Source organism: Petromyzon marinus, chromosome 74 (assembly GCF_048934315.1).
Source record: "Petromyzon marinus isolate PM22_M1 ecotype Great Lakes invasive population chromosome 74, UKy_Petmar_22M1.pri1.0, whole genome shotgun sequence".
NCBI classification, from domain to species: domain Eukaryota; kingdom Metazoa; phylum Chordata; class Hyperoartia; order Petromyzontiformes; family Petromyzontidae; genus Petromyzon; species Petromyzon marinus.
Genome location: NC_133740.1, coordinates 8,492,594 through 8,514,231, shown reverse-complemented (window position 1 = coordinate 8,514,231; position 21,638 = coordinate 8,492,594). Strand labels below are relative to the sequence as shown.

General features: G+C 51.7%; 1 protein-coding gene and 2 long non-coding RNA genes across 5 annotated transcripts in view; 1 reads left to right on the top strand and 2 right to left on the bottom strand.

Annotated features, from left to right (window-relative positions):
- Positions 1 to 5,007: 5,007 nt before the first annotated feature.
- On the bottom strand, positions 5,008 to 5,775 carry LOC142907078 (uncharacterized). Its single transcript, XR_012930763.1, has 3 exons — positions 5,671 to 5,775; positions 5,367 to 5,478; positions 5,008 to 5,312 (listed from the first exon to the last, which is right to left on the bottom strand). It is a non-coding gene; the product is annotated as an uncharacterized LOC142907078 (long non-coding RNA).
- A 371-nt stretch (positions 5,776 to 6,146) lies between these two features.
- The window catches only part of LOC116958229 (transforming growth factor beta receptor type 3-like), a 41,405-nt gene continuing 25,913 nt past the window's right edge, over positions 6,147 to 21,638 (top strand). For all 3 annotated transcript variants that reach the window (XM_076056076.1, XM_076056075.1, XM_076056074.1), the window contains exons 1-2: positions 6,147 to 6,255; positions 19,794 to 19,960. In XM_076056076.1, coding sequence (XP_075912191.1) covers positions 6,213 to 6,255; positions 19,794 to 19,960 — 210 coding nt within the window. In that variant the 5' untranslated portion in view covers positions 6,147 to 6,212. The remainder of the gene's footprint in view (positions 6,256 to 19,793; positions 19,961 to 21,638) is intronic.
- Positions 10,091 to 10,662, bottom strand: LOC142907077 (uncharacterized). The gene is made up of 3 exons (XR_012930762.1): positions 10,605 to 10,662; positions 10,212 to 10,570; positions 10,091 to 10,177 (listed from the first exon to the last, which is right to left on the bottom strand). It is a non-coding gene; the product is annotated as an uncharacterized LOC142907077 (long non-coding RNA).

Genomic DNA, 21,638 nt, shown 5'->3' with positions numbered 1-21,638 from the left:
GCCCTGGTGGACTCCCTCTTCAAGAAGGGGACCGCACAGACTGCAGCAACTACAGGGGCATCTCACACCTCAGTTTGCCGGGAAAGGTCCTGGCAAGGATTATTCAACATCGCCTTGTCAGGCACGCTGAGGAGAGGCTTGCGGAGCCCCAATGCGTTTTCAGGAAAGGGCGGTCCTGCACAGATGCCATATTTTTCTGTCCGTCTGCTACAGCAGAGGTGTAGGGAATTCCAGCAAGACCTACATCTCTGCTTGATTGACCTGGTCAAGGCCTATGATACCATCAGCAGGCCTGGCCTCTGGGTCTTTATTTTAGTCTCTACCTCTCTGCTCACGATCATTAAGGACCTTCGTGACGGTGAGCAGGCTCAGGTCAAACTACGTGGCCGGGAATCGGGGCCATTTCCCCGTTCACCTTGGGGTGCGACAGGGGTGACGTCGAGATCCAGGCGGAGGGTCACGTGCAAGAGATTGGTCACGTGCAAGAGATGTGGGGTGGGGGGTTTCAGTGTTTTTCGACGCCACCAACGCCGTCTCTTGCGTCCACGCGGCACGCACAAAGCCTCGCTCGTCTCGCTCTTCCACATCGCCCCTTGATACTCCACCCGATAGGCGACAAAGATAAAGGCCACCCGCGTAGCCTTCGCCCGGCTGTCGGGGGCAAGTGCTGTTTCGCGAGCACTTTTGAAGGCCGGAACCCACACCAACACCACCACCACGCCCGGCCGCCTTTGTCTCCCCCAGTGGCGATGTTTACGACACACCGCACGAGGGTAACTCATTTGAGGCTGAGTCGACCTAGGGGGAGGCCAAGCACCGGTTTAGGTGGGGTTCGTAGCGCAGCGTGGCGCTAACCACTACACAATCGCGTATACACTCACAGACACACACAGACACACTCACTCACAGACACACTCACGCACAGACACACTCACAGACACACACAGACACTCACTCACGCACAGACACACTCACAGACACACTCACAGACACTCACAGACACACACACAGACAACAACAACAACAACCGCCATTCGCCACTAAGTGGCGGTGACGTCACCACGACGCTTGTGCCAGGCTATGTGCACCCTGAGGCCACGTGAAGTGTCGAACGCCCGCTGGCAGGAGGTCACGGGGCAGACCCAGGTGCCACGGGTCGACTGACTGAGATGACTGGCTGATGAACCACCTGTGCCCCCTACTGTGCCAACCTGCTGTGCTTTAGCCACCCGGCGCTCCGCTCGTTGTTGTGAGCACAGACACACACTCACAGACACTCACAGACACACACTCACGCACAGGCACACACTCACAGACACACTCACAGACACACAGACACACACACGCACACTCACAGACACACAGACACAGACACCCACTCACAGACACACACACTCACAGACACTCACAGACACACACTCACAGATACACACACGCACAGACACACACTCACAGACACACACACACTCACGCACAGACACGCACAGACACACACTCACGCACACACCCACTCACACACAGACACACACGCACAGACAAACACACACACACACACTCACGGACACAGACACACAGACACACTCACGCACACACAGACACACTCACGCACAGACACACACTCACAGACACACGCACGGACACACACACACACTCACAGACACACACACTCACGCACAGACACACACACTCACGTACAGACACACACGCACAGACACACAGACAAACACACTCACTCACAGACACACACACTCACAGACACACACACTCACAGACACACACACTCACGCACAGACACACTCACAGACACACACCACCACTACCCCCACCATCAGCTCACTCATCAACCTCGTGCACCACACAACAATCGCACAAAGACAAATGATCCCCCTCCCCAGTATAGCCTCCACGGCCTGTTGGGGCAAGTGCACCTATGAAGACGGACAGCCGTAACCCCGGTTCGACTCCCGTCCACGGTCACCAATTTTTCTGTTGAACACCCCCCCCACCACCCTGTGTGTTGGTATATGTGTGTTAGTGTGTTGGTATATGTGTGTTGGTGTGTTGGTATATGTGTGTTAGTGTGTTGGTATATGTGTGTTAGTGTGTTGGTATATGTGTGTTGGTGTGTTGGTATATGTGTGTTAGCGTGTTGGTATATGTGTGTTAGCGTGTTGGTATATGTGTGTTAGCGTGTTGGTATATGTGTGTTAGCGTGTTGGTATATGTGTGTTAGCGTGTTGGTATATGTGTGTTAGCGTGTTGGTATATGTGTGTTAGCGTGTTGGTATATGTGTGTTAGCGTGTTGGTATATGTGTGTTAGCGTGTTGGTATATGTGTGTTAGCGTGTTGGTATATGTGTGTTAGCGTGTTGGTATATGTGTTAGCGTGTTGTTATATGTGTTAGCGTGTTGGTATATGTGTGTTAGTGTGTTGGTATATGTGTGTTAGTGTGTTGGTATATGTGTTAGTGTGTTGGTATATGTGTGTTAGTGTGTTGGTATATGTGTGTTAGGGTGTTGGTATATGTGTGTTGGTGTATGTGTGTTAGTGTGTTGGTATTGGTATATGTGTGTTAGCGTGTTGGTATATGTGTGTTAGGGTGTTGGTATATGTGTGTTGGTGTATGTGTGTTAGTGTGTTGGTATTGGTATATGTGTGTTAGCGTGTTGGTATATGTGTGTTAGCGTGTTGGTATATGTGTGTTAGTGTGTTGGTATATGTGTGTTAGTGTGTTGGTATATGTGTGTTAGCGTGTTGGTATATGTGTGTTAGTGTGTTGTTATATGTGTTAGTGTGTTGGTATATGTGTGTTAGTGTGTTGGTATATGTGTGTTAGTGTGTTGGTATATGTGTGTTAGCGTGTTGGTGTATGTGTGTTAGTGTGTTGGTATATGTGTGTTAGTGTTTTGGTGTATGTGTGTTAGTGTGTAGGTATATGTGTGTTAGCGTGTTGGTATATGTGTGTTAGCGTGTTGGTATATGTGTGTTAGCGTGTTGGTATATGTGTGTTAGCGTGTTGGTATATGTGTGTTAGCGTGTTGGTGTATGTGTGTTAGCGTGTTGGTATATGTGTGTTAGCGTGTTGGTATATGTGTGTTAGCGTGTTGGTATATGTGTGTTAGCGTGTTGGTATATGTGTGTTAGCGTGTTGGTATATGTGTGTTAGCGTGTTGGTATATGTGTGTTAGCGTGTTGGTATGTGTGTGTTAGCGTGTTGGTATATGTGTTAGTGTGTTGTTATATGTGTTAGTGTGTTGGTATATGTGTGTTAGTGTGTTGGTATATGTGTGTTAGTGTGTTGGTATATGTGTTAGTGTGTTGGTATATGTGTGTTAGTGTGTTGGTATATGTGTGTTAGGGTGTTGGTATATGTGTGTTGGTGTATGTGTGTTAGTGTGTTGGTATTGGTATATGTGTGTTAGCGTGTTGGTATATGTGTGTTAGCGTGTTGGTATATGTGTGTTAGCGTGTTGGTATATGTGTGTTAGTGTGTTGGTATATGTGTGTTAGTGTGTTGGTATATGTGTGTTAGTGTGTTGGTATATGTGTGTTAGCGTGTTGGTATATGTGTGTTAGTGTGTTGGTATATGTGTGTTAGTGTGTTGGTATATGTGTGTTAGTGTGTTGGTATATGTGTGTTGGTGTGTTGGTATATGTGTGCTAGTGTGTTGGTATATGTGTGTTAGCGTGTTGGTATATGTGTGTTAGTGTGTTGGTATATGTGTGCTAGTGTGTTGGTATATGTGTGGTGGTGTATGTGTGCTAGTGTGTTGGTATATGTGTGGTGGTGTATGTGTGTTAGTGTGTTGGTATGTGTGGGTTTGTGGTCTGATATCCGTTATGTGACAGGAAACTTGAGTCTGGGAGCCACCCACACACGTGTAGCCTCGTACACACGCACAAAGACAAAGATCCCCCGTGTAGCCTCACTGGTGAGTGGGAATCGAACACATACAGACACACATACATACAGACACACAGACACGTACAGACACACATACATACAACTACAGAAACACATACAGACACATACAGACACTCTTACAGACACACACACATACAGACACATACACACATACAGACACATAGAGACACTCATACAGAGACACATACAGACACATACAGACACTCATACAGACAGACACAGACACACAACAACAACCGCCATTCGCCACTAAGTGGCGGTGACGTCACCACGACGCTTGTGCCAGGCCATGTGCACCTTGAGGCCACGTGAAGTGTCGAACGCCTGCCGGCAGGAGGTCACGGGGCAGACCCAGGTGCCACGGGTCGACTGACTAAGATGACTGAGATGACTGGCTGATGCACCACCTGTGCCCCCTACTGTGCCAACCTGCTGTGCTTTAGCCACCCGGCGCTCCGCTCGTTGTTGTGAGCGTCGCTCCTCCGCCCTCCGTTGTTGTTGGAGGGCGACTGCCTCCAACTGCCCAGTAGCGTCCTTCACGAGCCTCCTCTACAGAGGCCGATCTTGACACCGCTGGTACCAGTCATCGGCAAGTCCACTCAGCTCCACGTCCTCCTGTACCACATCACTCCATCTCTTCTCTAGCCCGTGCCGCGCCCGTTTAGCCCTCTCTATCGGGCCGAACAAAAGCTGTTTCGGCATACGGTGGCTGGGCATGCGGGCTACATGACCCATCCATCGCAGCCTTGCCTGCCGGAGTAGCTCACCGATGGGACTTTGCCCAGATCTTTCAAGGATGTGTGAGCTCCTCACACAATCCAGCCTGCAGGTTAAACCCAGGATGGATCGTAGGCAGGCCAGCCTGAATGTTTCTAACCGGCGAAGGTGTTCCATTAGGAGGGGGGGGGGGGTCCACGTTTCGCAAGCGTCGAGAAGGGAGGGAATGACCGTGGCCGACACACACACACATACAGACACTCACAATCACACTCCACCCACCCGGACCCTCCCCCTCCGCACGCAGTAGAGGGGGAGGGGAGGGGGGAGGGGCGAGGGGAGGGGGCGAGGGGAGGGGGCGAGGGGGGTGGAGAGGCAGAGACCAAAAACGGAGGCCGCGACTCGCGGCTGTGCAGTCCGCGATTCGGTTGGGAGGTCACCACTCACCTGTAGACTCACCTGTACACTCACCTGTACACTCCTCACCTGTACACTCACCTGTAGACTCACATACACACTCACCTGTACACTCACCTGTACACTCCTCACCTGCAGACTCACCTGTAGACTCACATACACACTCACCTGTACACTCACCTGTACACTCGCCTGTACACTCACATACACACACACCTGCAGACTCACCTGCAGACTCACCTGTAGACTCACCTGTAGACTCCTCACCTGTACACCACTCACCTGTACACTCAACTGTACACTCACCTGTACACTCACATACACACACACACACACTTGCAGACTCGCCTGTAGACTCACATACACACTCACCTGTACACTCACCTGTACACTCGCCTGTACACTCACATACACACACCTGCAGACTCGCCTGTAGACTCACATGCCCACTCCTCACCTGCACACTCAACTGTAGACTCACCTGTACACTCGCCTGTACACTCACTTGTACACTCACATAGACACACACCTGCAGACTCACCTGTAGACTCACCTGTGCACTCCTCACCTGTAGACTCCCTTGTACACTCGCCTGTACACTCACACACACACCTGCAGACTCACCTGTAGACTCACCTGTAGACTCACATGCACACTCCTCACCTGCACACTCAACTGTAGACTCACCTGTACACTCCTCACCTGTACACTCACCTGTACACTCACCTGTACACTCACCTGTACACTCACATACACACACACCTGCAGACTCACCTGTAGACTCACTTGTAGACTCACATGCACACTCCTCACCTGTACACTCAACTGTAGACTCACCTGTACAATCCTCACCTGTACACTCGCCTGTACACTCGCCTGTACACTCACATACACACACACCTGCAGACTCACCTGTAGACTCACCTGTAGACTCGCATGCACACTCCTCACCTGCACACTCAACTGTAGACTCACCTGTACACTCCTCACCTGCACACTCAACTGTAGACTCACCTGTACACTCCTCACCTGCACACTCAACTGTAGACTCACCTGTACACTCCTCACCTGCACACTCAACTGTAGACTCACCTGTACACTCCTCACCTCGCCTTGCCCTCCCCCTCACCACCACCAACTCACCTGGGAGCCATGCAAGCAGCCGCCTTCACCCTCCTGATGTTCACCTTGGCAGGTGAGACGCAAGCCCCCACCTCACCTGGCTCCCCCCCCCCCACCTCACCTGGCTCCCCCCCCCCCCACCTGGCTCCCCCCCCACCTCACCTGGTCGCCCCCCCCCACCTCACCTGGTCGCCCCCCCCCTACCATCACCTTGCTCCCCACCATCGTTTTTAATGGAAAAGGAGTGGATAATAATAACGCGACAGCAACAAATGTGGTATGTGGATAGCTTAAACAAAGTCAAAGAGTCTCCACTTTAACACGTAGGGTTTCACGGACAATTTTAATCGTAATAAAGGTTTTTTGGGTTTGATCGCGTAAGTGTATACACGTTGTGTCGTAACCCTCCACCACCCCACACAGACAATTAGGGGTTTGTCACGTAAACAAACACCAGTTAGTGAGGGATTTGTGACGTAAACACAACGCCGATTAGTAAGGGATTTGTCACGTAAACAAACACCAGTTAGTAAGGGATTTGTCACATAAACACCAGTTAGTGAGGGATTTGTCACGTAAACAAACACCAGTTAGTAAGGGATTTGTCACGTTAACAAACACCAGCTAGTAGGGGATTTGTCACGTAAACAAACACAAATTAATAAGGAATTTGTCACGTTAACACAACACCAGTTAGGGATTTGTCACGTAAACAAACACCCGTTAGTAAGGGATTTGTCACGTTAACACAACGCCAATTAGTAAGGGATTTGTCACGTAAACAAACACCAGTTAGTAAGGGATTTGTCACGTAAACACCAGTTAGTGAGGGATTTGTCACGTAAACAAACACCAATTAGTGAGGGATTTGTCACGTAAACAAACACCAGTTAGTAAGGGATTTGTCACGTAAACAAACACCAGTTAGTAAGGGATTTGTCACGTAAACAAACACCAATTAGTAAGGGATTTGTCACGTGAACAAACACCAGTTAGTGAGGGATTTGTCACGTGAACAAACACCAGTTAGTGAGGGATTTGTCACGTAAACAAACACCAGTTAGTAAGGGATTTGTCACGTAAACAAACACCAGTTAGTAAGGGATGTGTCACGTTAACACAACGCCAATTAGTAAGGGATTTGTCACGTGAACAAACACCAGTTAGTAAGGGATTTGTCACGTTAACAAACACCAGTTAGTGAGGGATTTGTCACGTGAACAAACACCAGTTAGTGAGGGATTTGTCACGTAAACAAACATCAATTAGTAAGGAATTTGTCACGTAAACAAACACCAGTTAGTGAGGGATTTGTCACGTAAGCAAACACCAATTAGTGAGGGATTTGTCACGTGAACAAACACCAGTTAGTGAGGGATTTGTCACGTGAACAAACACCAGTTAGTAAGGGATTTGTCACGTAAACAAACACCAATTAGTGAGGGATTTGTCACGTAAACAAACACCAGTTAGTAAGGGATTTGTCACGTAAACAAACACCAGTTAGTGAGGGATTTGTCACGTAAACAAACACCAGTTAGTAAGGGATTTGTCACGTAAACAAACACCAGTTAGTGAGGGATTTGTCACGTAAACAAACACCGATTAGTAAGGGATTTGTCACGTAAACAAACACCAGTTAGGGATTTGTCACGTAAACAAACACCGATTAGTAAGGGATTTGTCACGTAAACAAACACCAATTAGTGAGGGATTTGTCACGTAAACAAACACCAGTTAGTAAGGGATTTGTCACGTAAACAAACACCAATTAGTGAGGGATTTGTCACGTGAACACCAGTTAGTAAGGGGTTTGTCACGTAAACAAACACCAATTAGTGAGGGATTTGTCACGTAAATACACGCCAATTAGTAAGGGATTTGTCACGTTAACACAACGCCGATTAGTAAGGGATTTGTCACGTAAGCAAAAAGCGCCAATTAGTTACTGGCATAGCGTAGTGTATAGTGTAAGTATTCTACTTCAGCCCCACCGCTGTGTGTGTTTGAGCGAGCGAAAGTCCACAACAATGAACAATTTTCGAGCAGTCCGACGTTTCGCTGGCGACGGCCTTGACCAGCAACGTGGGGCGACTCGCCAAGAGCAGTGAAGCAATCGTCTACCCGATTTCGGTCTTGCATAGAGCAGGACGACATCACCGCTGACAACCCCATCGCTTTATATTTATTAACAGGAGCCAATTCCAACGCGAAAATATGTTAAACATTAAATCCTTGACTTAAAGCTTTCGTGACTGCAGGAATTCATATTCTTTGGGTCTTTGGGTAAAGTCACGTGGATGGGACCCAAAAAAAAATCACAAAAAACTACGACGTTTCGATCGCGACACACAGCGGTCGTCTTTAGACGCTAACCCCCCTTTTACCTGATGACGACCTTTAGACGCTAACCCCCCTTTTACCTGATGACAACCTTTAGAAGCTAACCCCCCTTTACCTGATGACGACTTTTAGACGCTAACCCCCCTTTTACCTGATGACGACCTTTAGACGCTAACCCCCCTTTTACCTGATGAGAACCTTTAGAAGCTAAGCCCCCTTTTACCTGATGAGAACCTTTAGAAGCGAAACCCCCTTTTCGTGATGACAACCTTTAGACGCTAACCCCCCTTTTACCTGATGAGAACCTTTAGAAGCTAACCCCCCTTTACCTGATGACAACCTTTAGAAGCTAACCGCCCTTTACCTGATGAGAACCTTTAGAAGCTAACCCCCCTTTTCTTGATGACAACCTTTAGAAGTTAACCCCCCTTTACCTGATGAGAACCTTTAGAAGCGAACCCCCCTTTTCTTGATGACAACCTTTAAACGCTAACCCCCCTTTTGCTAATGAGAACCTTTAGAAGCTAACCCCCCTTTACCTGATGACAACCTTTAGAAGCTAACCCCCCTTTACCTGATGAGAACCTTTAGAAGCGAACCCCCCTTTTCTTGATGACAACCTTTAGACGCTAACCGCCCTTTACCTGATGAGAACCTTTAGACGCTAACCCCCCTTTTGCTAATGAGAACCTTTAGAAGTTAACCCCCCTTTACTTGATGAGAACCTTTAGAAGCTAACCCCCCTTTTACCTGATGACAACCTTTAGAAGTGAACCCCCCTTTTACCTGAAGACCACCATTAGAAGCGAACCCCCCTTTACTTGATGACCACATTTAGAAGCTAACCCCCCTTTTACCTGATGACAACCTTTAGAAGCGAACCCCCCTTTTACCTGATGACCACCATTAGAAGCGAACTCCCCTTTACTTGATGACCACCTTTAGACGCTAACCCCCCTTTTACCTGATGATAACCTTTAGAAGCTAACCCCCTTTTCCTGATGACAACCTTTAGAAGCGAACCCCCCTTTACCTGATGACAACCTTTAGAAGCGAACCCCCCTTTTACCTGATGACCACCATTAGAAGCGAACCCCCCTTTTATCTGATGACAACCTTTAGAAGCAAACCCCTCCTGTACCTGATGACAACCTTTAGACGCTAGCCCTCCTGTACCTGATGAGAACCTTTAGAAGCTAACCCCCTTTTCTTGATGACAACCTTTAGACGCTAACCCCCCCTTTTACCTGATGACAACTTTTAGAAACGAACCCCCCTTTTACCTGATGACAACCTTTAGAAGCTAACCCCCCTTTTCTTGATGACAACCTTTAGATGCTAACCCCCCCCTTTTACCTGATGACAACCTTTAGAAACGAACCCCCCTTTTACCTGATGACAACCTTTATAAGCTAACCCCCCTTTTACCTGATGACGACCTTTAGATGCTAACCCCCCTTTTACCTGATGACAACCTTTAGAAGCGAACCCCCCTTTTCTTGATGACAACCTTTAGAAGCTAACCCCCCTTTACCTGATGAGAACCTTAGGAAGCTAACCCCCCTTTTACCTGATGAGAACCTTTAGAAGCTAACCCCCCTTTTACCTGATGAGAACCTTTAGAAGCTAACCCCCCTTTACCTGATGACAACCTTTAGAAGCTAACCCCCTTTACCTGATGACAACCTTTAGAAGCTAACCCCCCTTTTACCTGATGACAACCTTTAGAAGCTAACCCCCCTTTTACCTGATGACCACTTTTAGAAGCTAACCCCCCTTTTACCTGATGATAACCTTTAGATGCTAACCCCCCCCTTTTACCTGATGACAACCTTTAGAAACGAACCCCCCTTTTACCTGATGACAACCTTTAGAAGCGAACCCCCCTTTTCTTGATGACAACCTTTAGAAGCTAACCCCCCTTTACCTGATGAGAACCTTAGGAAGCTAACCCCCCTTTTACCTGATGAGAACCTTTAGAAGCTAACCCCCCTTTTACCTGATGAGAACCTTTAGAAGCTAACCCCCCTTTACCTGATGACAACCTTTAGAAGCTAACCCCCTTTACCTGATGACAACCTTTAGAAGCTAACCCCCCTTTTACCTGATGACAACCTTTAGAAGCTAACCCCCCTTTTACCTGATGACCACTTTTAGAAGCTAACCCCCCTTTTACCTGATGATAACCTTTAGAAGCTAACCCCCCTTTTACCTGATGACAACCTTTAGAAGCTAACCCCCCTTTACCTGATGACGACTTTTAGAAGCTAACCCCCCTTTTACCTGATGACAACCTTTAGACGCTAACCCCCCTTTTCCTAATGACCACCGGGCCTGGGCCTCCACCCCTAGGTCGACTCAGGCTCAAATCAGTACCCCGGTGCGGTGCGTGGTAGACATCGCCACTGGGGGGGAGACAAAGGCGGCCGTGTGGGCGTGGTTCGTGGCCACTGCACCCCCTTCGTGTACCGTGAAGGCCTTCATAGAGTGCCGCTGCTCGCTAACAGCACTTGCCCCAACAGTCTGTTGAGGCTACACGGGGGGACCTTTGTCTTTGTGTCACTATGGCGACGGTGCGTGGTGATTGGTTGGGGGGCTGGGAGGTGGGGGGGGGGGTGGTCCCTGCCATCCCACACTGGGCCTCCCCCCACCTCCCCCCTGAGTGTCCCGTGGGTGCGAGTGGAGGGGTCACAGCGACCCCCAACGTCAGGGTCACGGAGAGAGGGGGGGTGGGGGCAGAGGGGAATGGTTGATCCAGACTTGAAGGGCACGGATCAGGAGACCAACACCACCCCCATCCCTATCCATGGTACAGCCCTAAGCCCCTATCCATGGTACAGCCCTAAGCCCCTAATCCTATCCATGGTACCAGCCCTAAGCCCCTATCCCTATCCATGGTAGAGGCCTAAGCCCCTATCCCTTTACATGGTACAGCCCTAAGCCCCTATCCATGGTACCAGCCCTAAGCCCCTATCCCTATCGATGGTACCAGCCCTAAGCCCCTATCCCTCTCCATGGTACCAGCCCTAAGCCCCTATCCCTATCCATGGCACAGCCCTAAGCCCCTTTACATGGTACAGCCCTAAGCCCCTATCCATGGTACCAGCCCTAAGCCCCTAACCCTATCCATGGTACAGCCCTAAGCCCCTATCCATGGTACCAGCCCTAAGCCCCTAACCCTCTCCATGGTACAGCCCTAAGCCCCTAACCCTATCCATGGTACAGCCCTAAGCCCCTAACCCTATCCATGGTACAGCCCTAAGCCCCTAACCCTATCCATGGTACCAGCCCTAAGCCCCTATCCCTATCCATGGTACCAGCCCTAAGCCTCTAACCCTTTCCATGGTACAGCCCTAAGCCCCTAACCCTACCCATGGTACAGCCCTAAGCCCCTAACCCTATTCATGTACCATTCCTAAGCCCCTAACCCTATCCATGTACCAGCCCTAAGCCCCTAACCCTATCCATGTACCAGCCCTAAGCCCCTATCCCTATCCATGGTACAGCCCTAAGCCCCCATCCCTATCCATGGTACAGCCCTAAGCCCCTAACCCTATCCATGGTACAGCCCTAAGCCCCTAACCCTATCCATGGTACCAGCCCTAAGCCCCTAACCATGGTACAGCCCTAAGCCCCTATCCCTTTACATGGTACAGCCCTAAGCCCCTATATATGGTACAGCCCTAAGCCCCTAACCCTAACCATGGTACAGCCCTAAGCCCCTAACCCTATCCATGGTACAGTCCTAAGCCCCTAACCCTATCCATGGCACCAGCCCTAAGCCCCTATCCCTATACATGGTACCAGCCCCGAGCTCCTATCCATGGTACCAGCCCTACCTCTATCTAACCCCATAAGCTCCACGTGTCTTTGTCCTGTCAGTGAACACGTCTCGAATTTGCATGGCGATCGGTCGTGCTACGGTTAACACTGCACCTTAGCGCTACGAACCTGGCCACCCGGGTTCGATTCCCGCTCACGGCCAAGAACACCGGTGACGATTCTCTGAACTGGCCCTGGACCTCCCCTAGGTCGACCCAGCCTCAAATGAGTACCTGGTGCCGTGTGTAGTAAACATCGCCACTGGGGAGACAAAGGCGGCCGGGCGTGGTGTTGGCCACCCACCCCCTCGTGTGTCGTGCCGGCCTTCATAGGCGCTGCTCTCTAACAGCACTCGCCCCTACAGTCTGTTAAAGCTTTTTGGGGATCTTTGTCCGTCTGCTACAGCAGAGGCATAGGGAATTCCAACAAGACCTACATCTCTGCTTTATTGACCTGGTCAAGGCCTATGATACCATCAGTAGGCCTGGGCTCTGGGTTGTTCTTCGTGCTTTCGGAGTCCCTGACTCTCTGATCATGCTCATTAAGGACCTTCATGATGGTGAGCGGGCCCGGGTAAAACTACGTGGCCGGGAGTCAGAGCCATTCCCTGTACACCTTGGGGTGCGACAGGGATGTCCTCTGGCTCCCACATTATTTAACATCTATTTAGACCACGTAGTTTGTGAAGCCTTCAATAGCTGTACCGGGGGAATCTCCATTTGGTACAGATATAATGGGAGGCTGATCGATGCCCGGGTGCGGTCAAGGGATGGCTCCCTATTGCTCAACCACGTTATGTATGCCGATTTGGTAATAGCTGCTCATTCAGAGGAGGAGTTGGAGACGCGCTGCTGAGACCGGAGCGTGCCACTAAGAGGTGGGGCCTTACCATCAGCCCCACCAAAACTAAGCACCTGCCTGGGTGTTTTGTACCATCGGACACTCCACCCCCAAAACTCCCAATCGGTGATTGGGCAGTTGTGGGAAGAGTGGAGAGTTTCCCATACCTGGGCAGTGTGCTTATGACCGGCTCCAGTTTAACAGCAGAGGTCTCACTCCGAATCAGTCGAGCGGCAATATATTTTCATCGGTTGCGTAACGCTGTGTGGACGCTACTGGGTCTGTCGCTTCGCACTAAGCTTCAGGTCTTCTCGGCCACGGTCATTCCCTCCCTTCTCTATGCTTGCGAAACGTGGATCCCCTTAATGGAGCATCTTCGCCGGTTGGAAACATTTAGGCTGGCCTGCCTACGATCCATCCTGGGTTTAACCAGGCTGGATTGTGTGAGGAGCTCACAAATCCTTGAAAGATCTGGGCACGGTCCCATCGGTGAGCTCCTCCGGCAGGCAAGGCTGCGTTGGCTGGGTCATGTAGCCCGCATGCCCAGCCACCGCATGCCGAAACAGCTTTTGTTCAACCGGATCGAGGGGGCTAAACAGGCGCGGCACGGGCTAGAGAAGAGATGGAGTGATGTGGTACAGGAGGACGTGGAGCTGAGTGGACTTGCCCATGACTGGTACCAGCGGTGTCAAGATCGGCCTCTGTGGAGGAGGCTCGTGAAGGACGCTACTGGGCAGTTGGAGGCAGTCGCCCTCCAACAACAACGGAGGGCGGAGGAGCGACGCTCACAACAACGAGCGGAGCGCCGGGTGGCTAAAGCACAGCAGGTTGGCACAGTAGGGGGCACAGGTGGTACATCAGCCAGTCGTCTCAGTCATCTTAGTCAGTCGACCCGTGGCACCTGGGTCTGCCCCGTGACCTCCTGCCAGCGGGCGTTCGACACTTCACATGGCCTCAGGGTGCACATAGCCTGGCACAAGCGTCGTGGTGACGTCACCGCCACTTAGTGGCGAATGGCGGTTGTTGTTGTATGTGTGTGTTATGTGTGTATGTGTGTAGTTTGTGTGTGTGTGTAGTTTATGTGTATGTGTGTGTATGTGTCTGTGAATGTGTGTATGTGTGGGTATGTGTGTGTGAATGTATGTGTGTGTGGGTATGTGTGTATATGTGTGTGGGTATGTGTGTGTATGTGTGTGGGTATGTGTGTATGTGTGTGTGTTTATGTGTGTGTGGGTATGTGTGTGTATGTGTGTGTGTATGTGTGTGTGGGTATGTGTGTATGTGTGTGGGTATGTGTATGTATGTGTGTGTATTTATGTGTGTGTATGTATGTGTATGTGTGTGTGTATGTGTGTGTGTATGTCTGTGTCTGTGTGTATGTGACTGGGCTATGTCTGGGTTGGCGTGTTCCCCTTTATCTGACATCGCACGCGAAACCCGACGCCAACGGATTGAGCCGCATGCACAACAACAAAAGGTCCCCCGTGTAGCCTACGCACGCCTGTTGGGGCAAGTGCAAGTGTGTGTCGTGGTGTGTGTGTGTAGCGGTGAGTGAGTGTGTGTGTAGCGGTGAGTGTGTGTGTGTGTAGCGGTGTGTGATACTGTGTGTAGTGGTGTGTGTGTGTAGCGGTGAGTGTGTGTGTGTAGCGGTGTGTGTGTAGCGGTGAGTGTGTGTGTGTGTAGCGGTGAGTGTGTGTGTGTGTGTAGCGGCGTGTGATACTGTGTGTAGTGGTGTGTGTGTGTGTAGCAGTGAGTGAGTGTGTAGCGGTGAGTGAGTGTGTGTGTAGCGGTGAGTGAGTGTGTGTGTAGCGGTAAGTGTGTGTATAGCGGTGTGTGTAGCGGCGTGTGTGTAGTGGTGTGTAGTGGTGTGCGGGTGTGTAGTGTGTGTAGCGGGTGTAGCGGCGTGTGTGTAGTGGTGTGTAGTGGTGTGCGTGTGTGTAGGGGTGTGCGTGTTTGTAGCGGCGTGTGTGTGTAGCGGCGTGTGTGTAGCGGTGTGTGTGTGTAGCGGTGAGTGTGTGTGTGCGGCGGTGAGTGTGTGTGTGCAGCGGTGAGTGTGTGTGTGCAGCGGTGAGTGTGTGTGTGTGTGCAGCGGTGAGTGTGTGTGTGTAGCGGTGAGTGTGTGTGTGTGGCGGTGAGTGTGTGTGTGTGGAGCGGTGAGTGTGTGTGCAGCGGTGAGTGAGTGTGTGTAGCGGTGTGTATGTAGCGGTGAGTGTGTGTGCAGCAGTGAGTGAGTGTGTGTGTAACGGTGAGTGAGTGTGTGTGTAACGGTGAGTGTGTGTGTGCAGCGGTGAGTGAGTGTGTGTGTAGCGGTGAGTGGGTGTGTAGGGGTGAATGTGAGTGTGTGTAGCGGTGAGTGTGTGTGTAGCGGTGAGTGTGTGTGTGTAGCGGTGAGTGTGTGTGTGTGTAGCGGTGTGTGTAGCGGTGAGTGTGTGTGTGTAGCGGTGAGTGTGTGTGTGTCTGTGTAGCGGTGAGTGTGTGTGTAGCGGTGTGTGTGTGTAGCGATGAGTGTGTGTGTGTAGCGGTGAGTGTGTGTGTGTGTAGCGGTGAGTGTGTGTGTGTAGCGGTGAGTGTGTGTGTAGCGGTGAGTGTGTGTGTGTGTGTAGCGGTGTGTGTGTGTAGCGGTGAGTGTGTGTGTGTGTGTAGCGGTGAGTGTGTGTGTGTGTAGCGGTGAGTGTGTGTGTGTAGCGGTGAGTGTGTGTGTGTAGCGGTGAGTGTGTGTGTGTGTGTAGCAGTGAGTGTGTGAGTGTGTGTAGCGGTGAGTGTGTGTGTGTGTAGCGGTGAGTGTGTGTGTGTGTAGCGGTGAGTGTGTGTGTAGCGGTGAGTGTGTGTGTGTGTAGCGGTGAGTGTGTGTGTGTGTAGCGGTGAGTGTGTGTGTGTAGCGGTGAGTGTGTGTGTGTGTAGCGGTGAGTGTGTGTGTAGCGGTGAGTGTGTGTGTAGCGGTGAGTGTGTGTGTGTGTGTGTAGCGGTGAGTGTGTGTGTGCGTAACGGGGAGTGAGTGTGTGTAGCGGTGAATGTGTGTGTAGCGGTGAGTGTGCGTGTGTGTGTAGCGGTGAGTGTGTGTGAATCGGTGGGTGAGTGTGTGTGTAACGGTGAGTGAGTGCCTGTGTAGCGGTGAGTGTGTATGTAGCGGTGTGTGTGTGTGTAGCGGTGTGTGTGTGTAGCGGTGTGTGTGTGTGTAGCGGTGTGTGTGTGTGTAGCGGCGAGTGTGTGTATGTAGTGAGTGTGTGTGTAGCGGTGTGTGTGTGTGTAGCGGTGTGTGTGTGTAGCGGTGTGTGTGTGTAGCGGTGAGTGTTTGTGTAGCGGTGTGTGTGTGTGTAGCGGTGTGTGTAGCGGTGAGTGTGTGTGTGTAGCGGTGAGTGTGTGTAGCGGTGAGTGTGTGTGTGTGTGTAGCGGTGAGTGTGTGTGTGTGTGTAGCGGTGAGTGTGTGTGTGTGTAGCGGTGAGTGTGTGTGTGTAGCGGTGTGTGTGTAGCGGTAAGTGTGTGTGTGTAGCGGTGTGTGTGTGTGTAGCATTGAGCACGCTGCCCTATGAACCCGGCCACCTGAATTTGATTCCTCTCATGGCCAACACCGGTGACGGTGAGCCAGTTCTGGGCCTCCCCTAGGTGGACTCGGCCTCAACACGAGTCCCTGGTGCGACGTGCGGTAAACATCGCCACTGGGCAGGGGGAGACAAAGGCGACCGGGCGTGGTGGTGCTTGCCGCTCGCAAAGCAGCACTTTCCCCAGCGGTCTGTTGAGGCTATACGGAGGTTGTGGGATCTGGGGGAACGACCAAATAAGCTTCCAGCATACAGACGCTGAGGCAGACTGCCCTCAAGACTGTGCTGCATTCACTTGGTGTTCCCCGTACGTACACATCAAGATTGGTTTTGATGAGAACGATGCACAAATCCCAGCACTCCTTGACGAAAAACATCGCCTGCATGAAGCCTATCTGCATGGCAGCGGCTCAAGCTTAAAGAAAACTGCCTTCCTCGACATTCGCAGGATTTAGTAATAGGTTTTTACCCTTTTAGCTGGCACAAAAACTGACAGCTTTATACAACGGATCATGTTTGCAATAACCACAACACAAGCAGTCAAAAATGCAAACAAAACGAGACAACTCCGATAATGATATGCACTGTCCTTGAATTTGATTGGTCCACACCCGAGACGGCTTTTCTTAGAGCCCAGTCTCCACTGGTGTTGGACCAGATGACACCATAAGGCGTACAACTCAAAACAGCGCACTATCAGAGTATTGAGAGCTCGGGGTAAGCCTTTACATTATGAGACCTCCTTTGCCAGTAACAAGATATAGTCATAGGGTAAAAACCTATTACTATATCTTGTTACTGGCAAAGGAGGTCTCATAATTCGCAGGGTCGTCCAGCGGAGACTCGGAGTCATGCATGACACCTGGCTGTGCGCAAAAGCTGCGGAGTTTAAGTCCTACGCTGACAGTAACAACACCAAGCGCCTCCGTGATGCACGCAAGCAGGTCCATGGTCCGCAACGTTCAGGAACTTCACCTCTCCTGAATGCAGATGGAACAACGCTCCTCACGGAGAAGGACGAAATATTTGCAAGGTGGGCTGAACACTTGAGCGCAGTCCTCAACCGGCCATCGTGCACAAATGAGGAGGCAATTGCGAGACTGCCTCAAGTTGAAATAAACCAGTCCCTTGCTGTTCTACCATCCATCGAGGAAACCAAGCAAAGCCATAAGCCTCCTCTCATCAGGCGAAGCTCCAGGGTCCGATGCCATTCCAGCGGAAATCTACAAGGCTGGAGGGCCTCGCTCAGTCGAGAAACTGACCGACCTCTTCCAGTCTCTGTGGAAATTAGAAGCCGTTTTCCAGGAGTTCAAGGATGCCCCTACAATCCATCTCTATAAGAGGAAAGGCCATCGGCAGGCCTGCGACAACCACAGAGGCATCTCCATACTCTTCAATCGCTGGCGAAATCTTGGCAGGAATCCTTCTGAACCGCCTAATTGTCCACCATAGACCAGGGTCTGCTAGCTGAGAGTCGGTGTGGTTTCAGAACCACTGACATGGTATTTACTGCCCAGCAGTTCCAGGAGAAATGCCGAGAACAAAATGCTGATCTATATATGGCTTTCGTTGATCTAACAAAAGCATTCGACACAGTCAGCCGGGAGGGCCTATGGATGATCATGGCCAAGTATGGGGTGTCCAGACAAGTTCATTGGCATCGTGCGCAAACGCCATGATGGCATCATGGCTAGCATCAGAGACCAGCAATATAACTCTCTGAATCCGTTCCCAATCACAAGCGGGGTGAAGCAAGGCTGCGTTTTGGCGCCAGCGCTCTTCGGCGTGGTGTTTTCCGCCATGCTGCAGGACTCATTCCAGAACCGCAACACTGGGATTAGCTTCATCTACCGTTTTGACGGTGGGCTTATTCAATCTGCGGAGGATGCAGGCCAAAAACCAGAGTGTAGGAAGTCGCCGTTCGAGAACTTTTGCTTGCTGATGACTGTGCTCTGGCTGCTGGCTAAAATAAAGATCTACAGGACAGTACGGGGACCACTTCTCGTCAGCTTGTAACAACTCGGGCCTAACAATCACCACAAAGAAAGCTGAAGTCCTGTAACCAACCTGCTCCTGGGAAACCCCACACTGAGCCCCCCACCATCTTTGCGAATGGGCAAAAGCTTTCGGCCGCTGACACGTTTACTTACCTTGGTGGTGCTCTGTCTCGCGCTGTGCACGTAGATGACGAAGTTAACATCAGGATTGTCAAGGCCAGGTGCAGCCTTTGTTACGTCTACGTGACTCGGTATGGGAAAGGACTGGCATCAAGCGGGAGACAACACTGAAGGTCTCCCGGGCTGTTCTCTTACCAACTCTTCTGCATGGGTGCGAAGCCTGGACAGTCTGCTTAGCGGCCATGCCAAGAAATTGAACCATCTCCACTTGAGTTGTCTGAGGAAACTGCTGAGGATCAAGTGGCGAGACAGAATCCCTGACACGGAAGCCCTCAGCAGAGCCAATATCCCCGGCACCCACGCCCCTTGCTTGCAAAGGAACAGCTAAAGATGGACTGGCCACGTGACCGGAATGCCCTGCGCGAGACTGCCAAAACAAGCCTCCTTCGGCGAGCCGAAGAATGGCAAGAGCTTTGGGTTCGACCTGAAAAGCTGGGAAGCCCCCTAGCTCAGCACCGGCCTGCCTGGAGAAGGGAAGTACGGGACGGTGCAGTCCTCCGTGAGAGCAGGAGAAACTCCTGTAGCCGTCTTGAAGAGGCAGCGGCGCAAATCTACCAAGCAGGGACTCTGTGGCCGCACCTCAGAGCTCTATGCCATCCTCCCTGACCTGTCCAGCGTTGCCACAGAGAATTCCGGGCTCGGGTTGGCCTGTTCAGCAGCCTGCGCACCCATCAAAACCCAACAAGATGACGAACGTGCCATGGGTCATCGTCAACTACGGTGGACGAACGAGAGAGAAGAGAGACACGTGTTCCGGTGTTAGCACGTGTTTATTGGCGTGCTGGTGTATTTATTAGCGTGCTCGTTCTAACTCCCCCCCGCCACCCGCCCCCTCTCCGCCCCCTTTCCACCCGCTACCCCCCCCTCTCCCCCTCTTGTTACCCCCACAGCGAGTGGGGGGCCGTGCCCCCTACTGGTTCCCGTGGGACCCCTGCACCCCGTCCAGGTGTTCCAGCGGAAGTTCGAGGCACCCCGGGGCTGTGTGAGCCACGGCCAGTTGCGGGCGGCACTGGACCCCGAGGTGCACGTCATCGTGCTGGGTCCCTTGCCTGACCAGGTGAGAGTGGGGGGCAGCTAGTGGGGGGCAGGTGACAGGTGAGTACGTCACCAGACAATCAGCCGTCTTATCCGCACCGTGGTTTCAATCATCGCCACGGACACGGCCGTAAGCAACGAAGACACAAGATCCCCCTGTGTAGCTCGCTGAGGTCGAGCGCTGTTTGCGAGCACCTATGAAGGCCGGCACGGCACGTGAAGGGGAGTCACGCACTCTTCACTCACACACTCACTCACTCATTCACTCAGCCACTCACACGCCCACACAACCACTCGCATGCACCAACCCACTCATTCACTCACCCACCCACTTACCCACCCACTCACCCACCCACTCACTTACCCACCCACTCAGCCACCCACTCACTCACCAACCCACTCTCCCACCCATCCACTCACCCACTCACTCACCCAGCCACCCACCCACGCACCCACTCACTCACTCACCCACTCACTCACTCACCCACCCACCCACTCACCAACTCACCCACCCACCCACTCACTAACTCACCCACCCACCCACTCACTAACTCACCCACCCACTCACCCACTCACCCACTCACTTACCCACCCACCCACCCACTCACTAACTCACCCACCCACCTACTCACCCACCCACCCACTCCCTCGCTTTGCACCATATTGAGAGTCAAGTACAGTCTGGGACTCATAGTCAGGGTCGGGATGGAACCCACGACCTCCTGTGTACCAGGCGAGGTAGTCAACATCTCCTAGCCACCGTGACTCCCAACAAAATCCGCCAACGTCGCCGCGACGTCCGCGCTGTGGCGTGTAACGTAAACACAAAAGACAAAGGTCCCCCGTGTAGCCTCAACAGACTGTTGGGGCAAGTGCTGTTAGCGAGCAGCACCGAATGAAGGACCGGAACGGCACACGAGGGGGTGGGTGGCCAGCACCACGCCCGGCCGCCTTTGTCTCCCCCAGCGGCGATGTTTACTGCACACCGCACTTGGGTACTCATTTGAGGCCGAGTCGACCTAGAGGAGGCCCAGGACCGGTTCAGATAATCGTCACTGATGGTGTTCGTGGCCGTGAGTGGGATTCGAACTCGGGTCGCCGGGTTCGTAGCGCAGCGTAGCCCTAACCACTACACCACCGCTCACCGCACGTAACACACACACACACGGGCACACACACACGCATGGACACACACACACATGGACACGGACACAAACACACATGGACACACACACACACACGGACACAGACGGACACACACGGACACACACACACGGACACAAGTCACGGCGACCTGGGCTCCAGTCTCGCCCCCCACCCCCTGTGCATGCATCCAGGCAGGCACGGGCGCCGTTCCACAGGTTCCTCCTTCTTGTTATTAGTAGTATCGATCGTCACAGTGATGATCATCATCATCATTGTGATCATTATTCGCTCGCTCTCCTCTCCAAGTGAGAAGAGCCCAGTCGGAACGAGAATGTGCATCATCATCATCGTCGTCATCATCATCATCGTAATCATCGTCGTCATCGTCATCGTCGTCATCATCATCATCGTCATCATCATCGTCGTCATCATCGTCGTCATCATCATCGTCGTCGTCATCATCGTCATCGTCATCATCATCGTCGTCGTCATCGTCATCATCGTCATCATCATCGTCATCATCATCGTCATCATCATCGTCATCATCGTCGTCA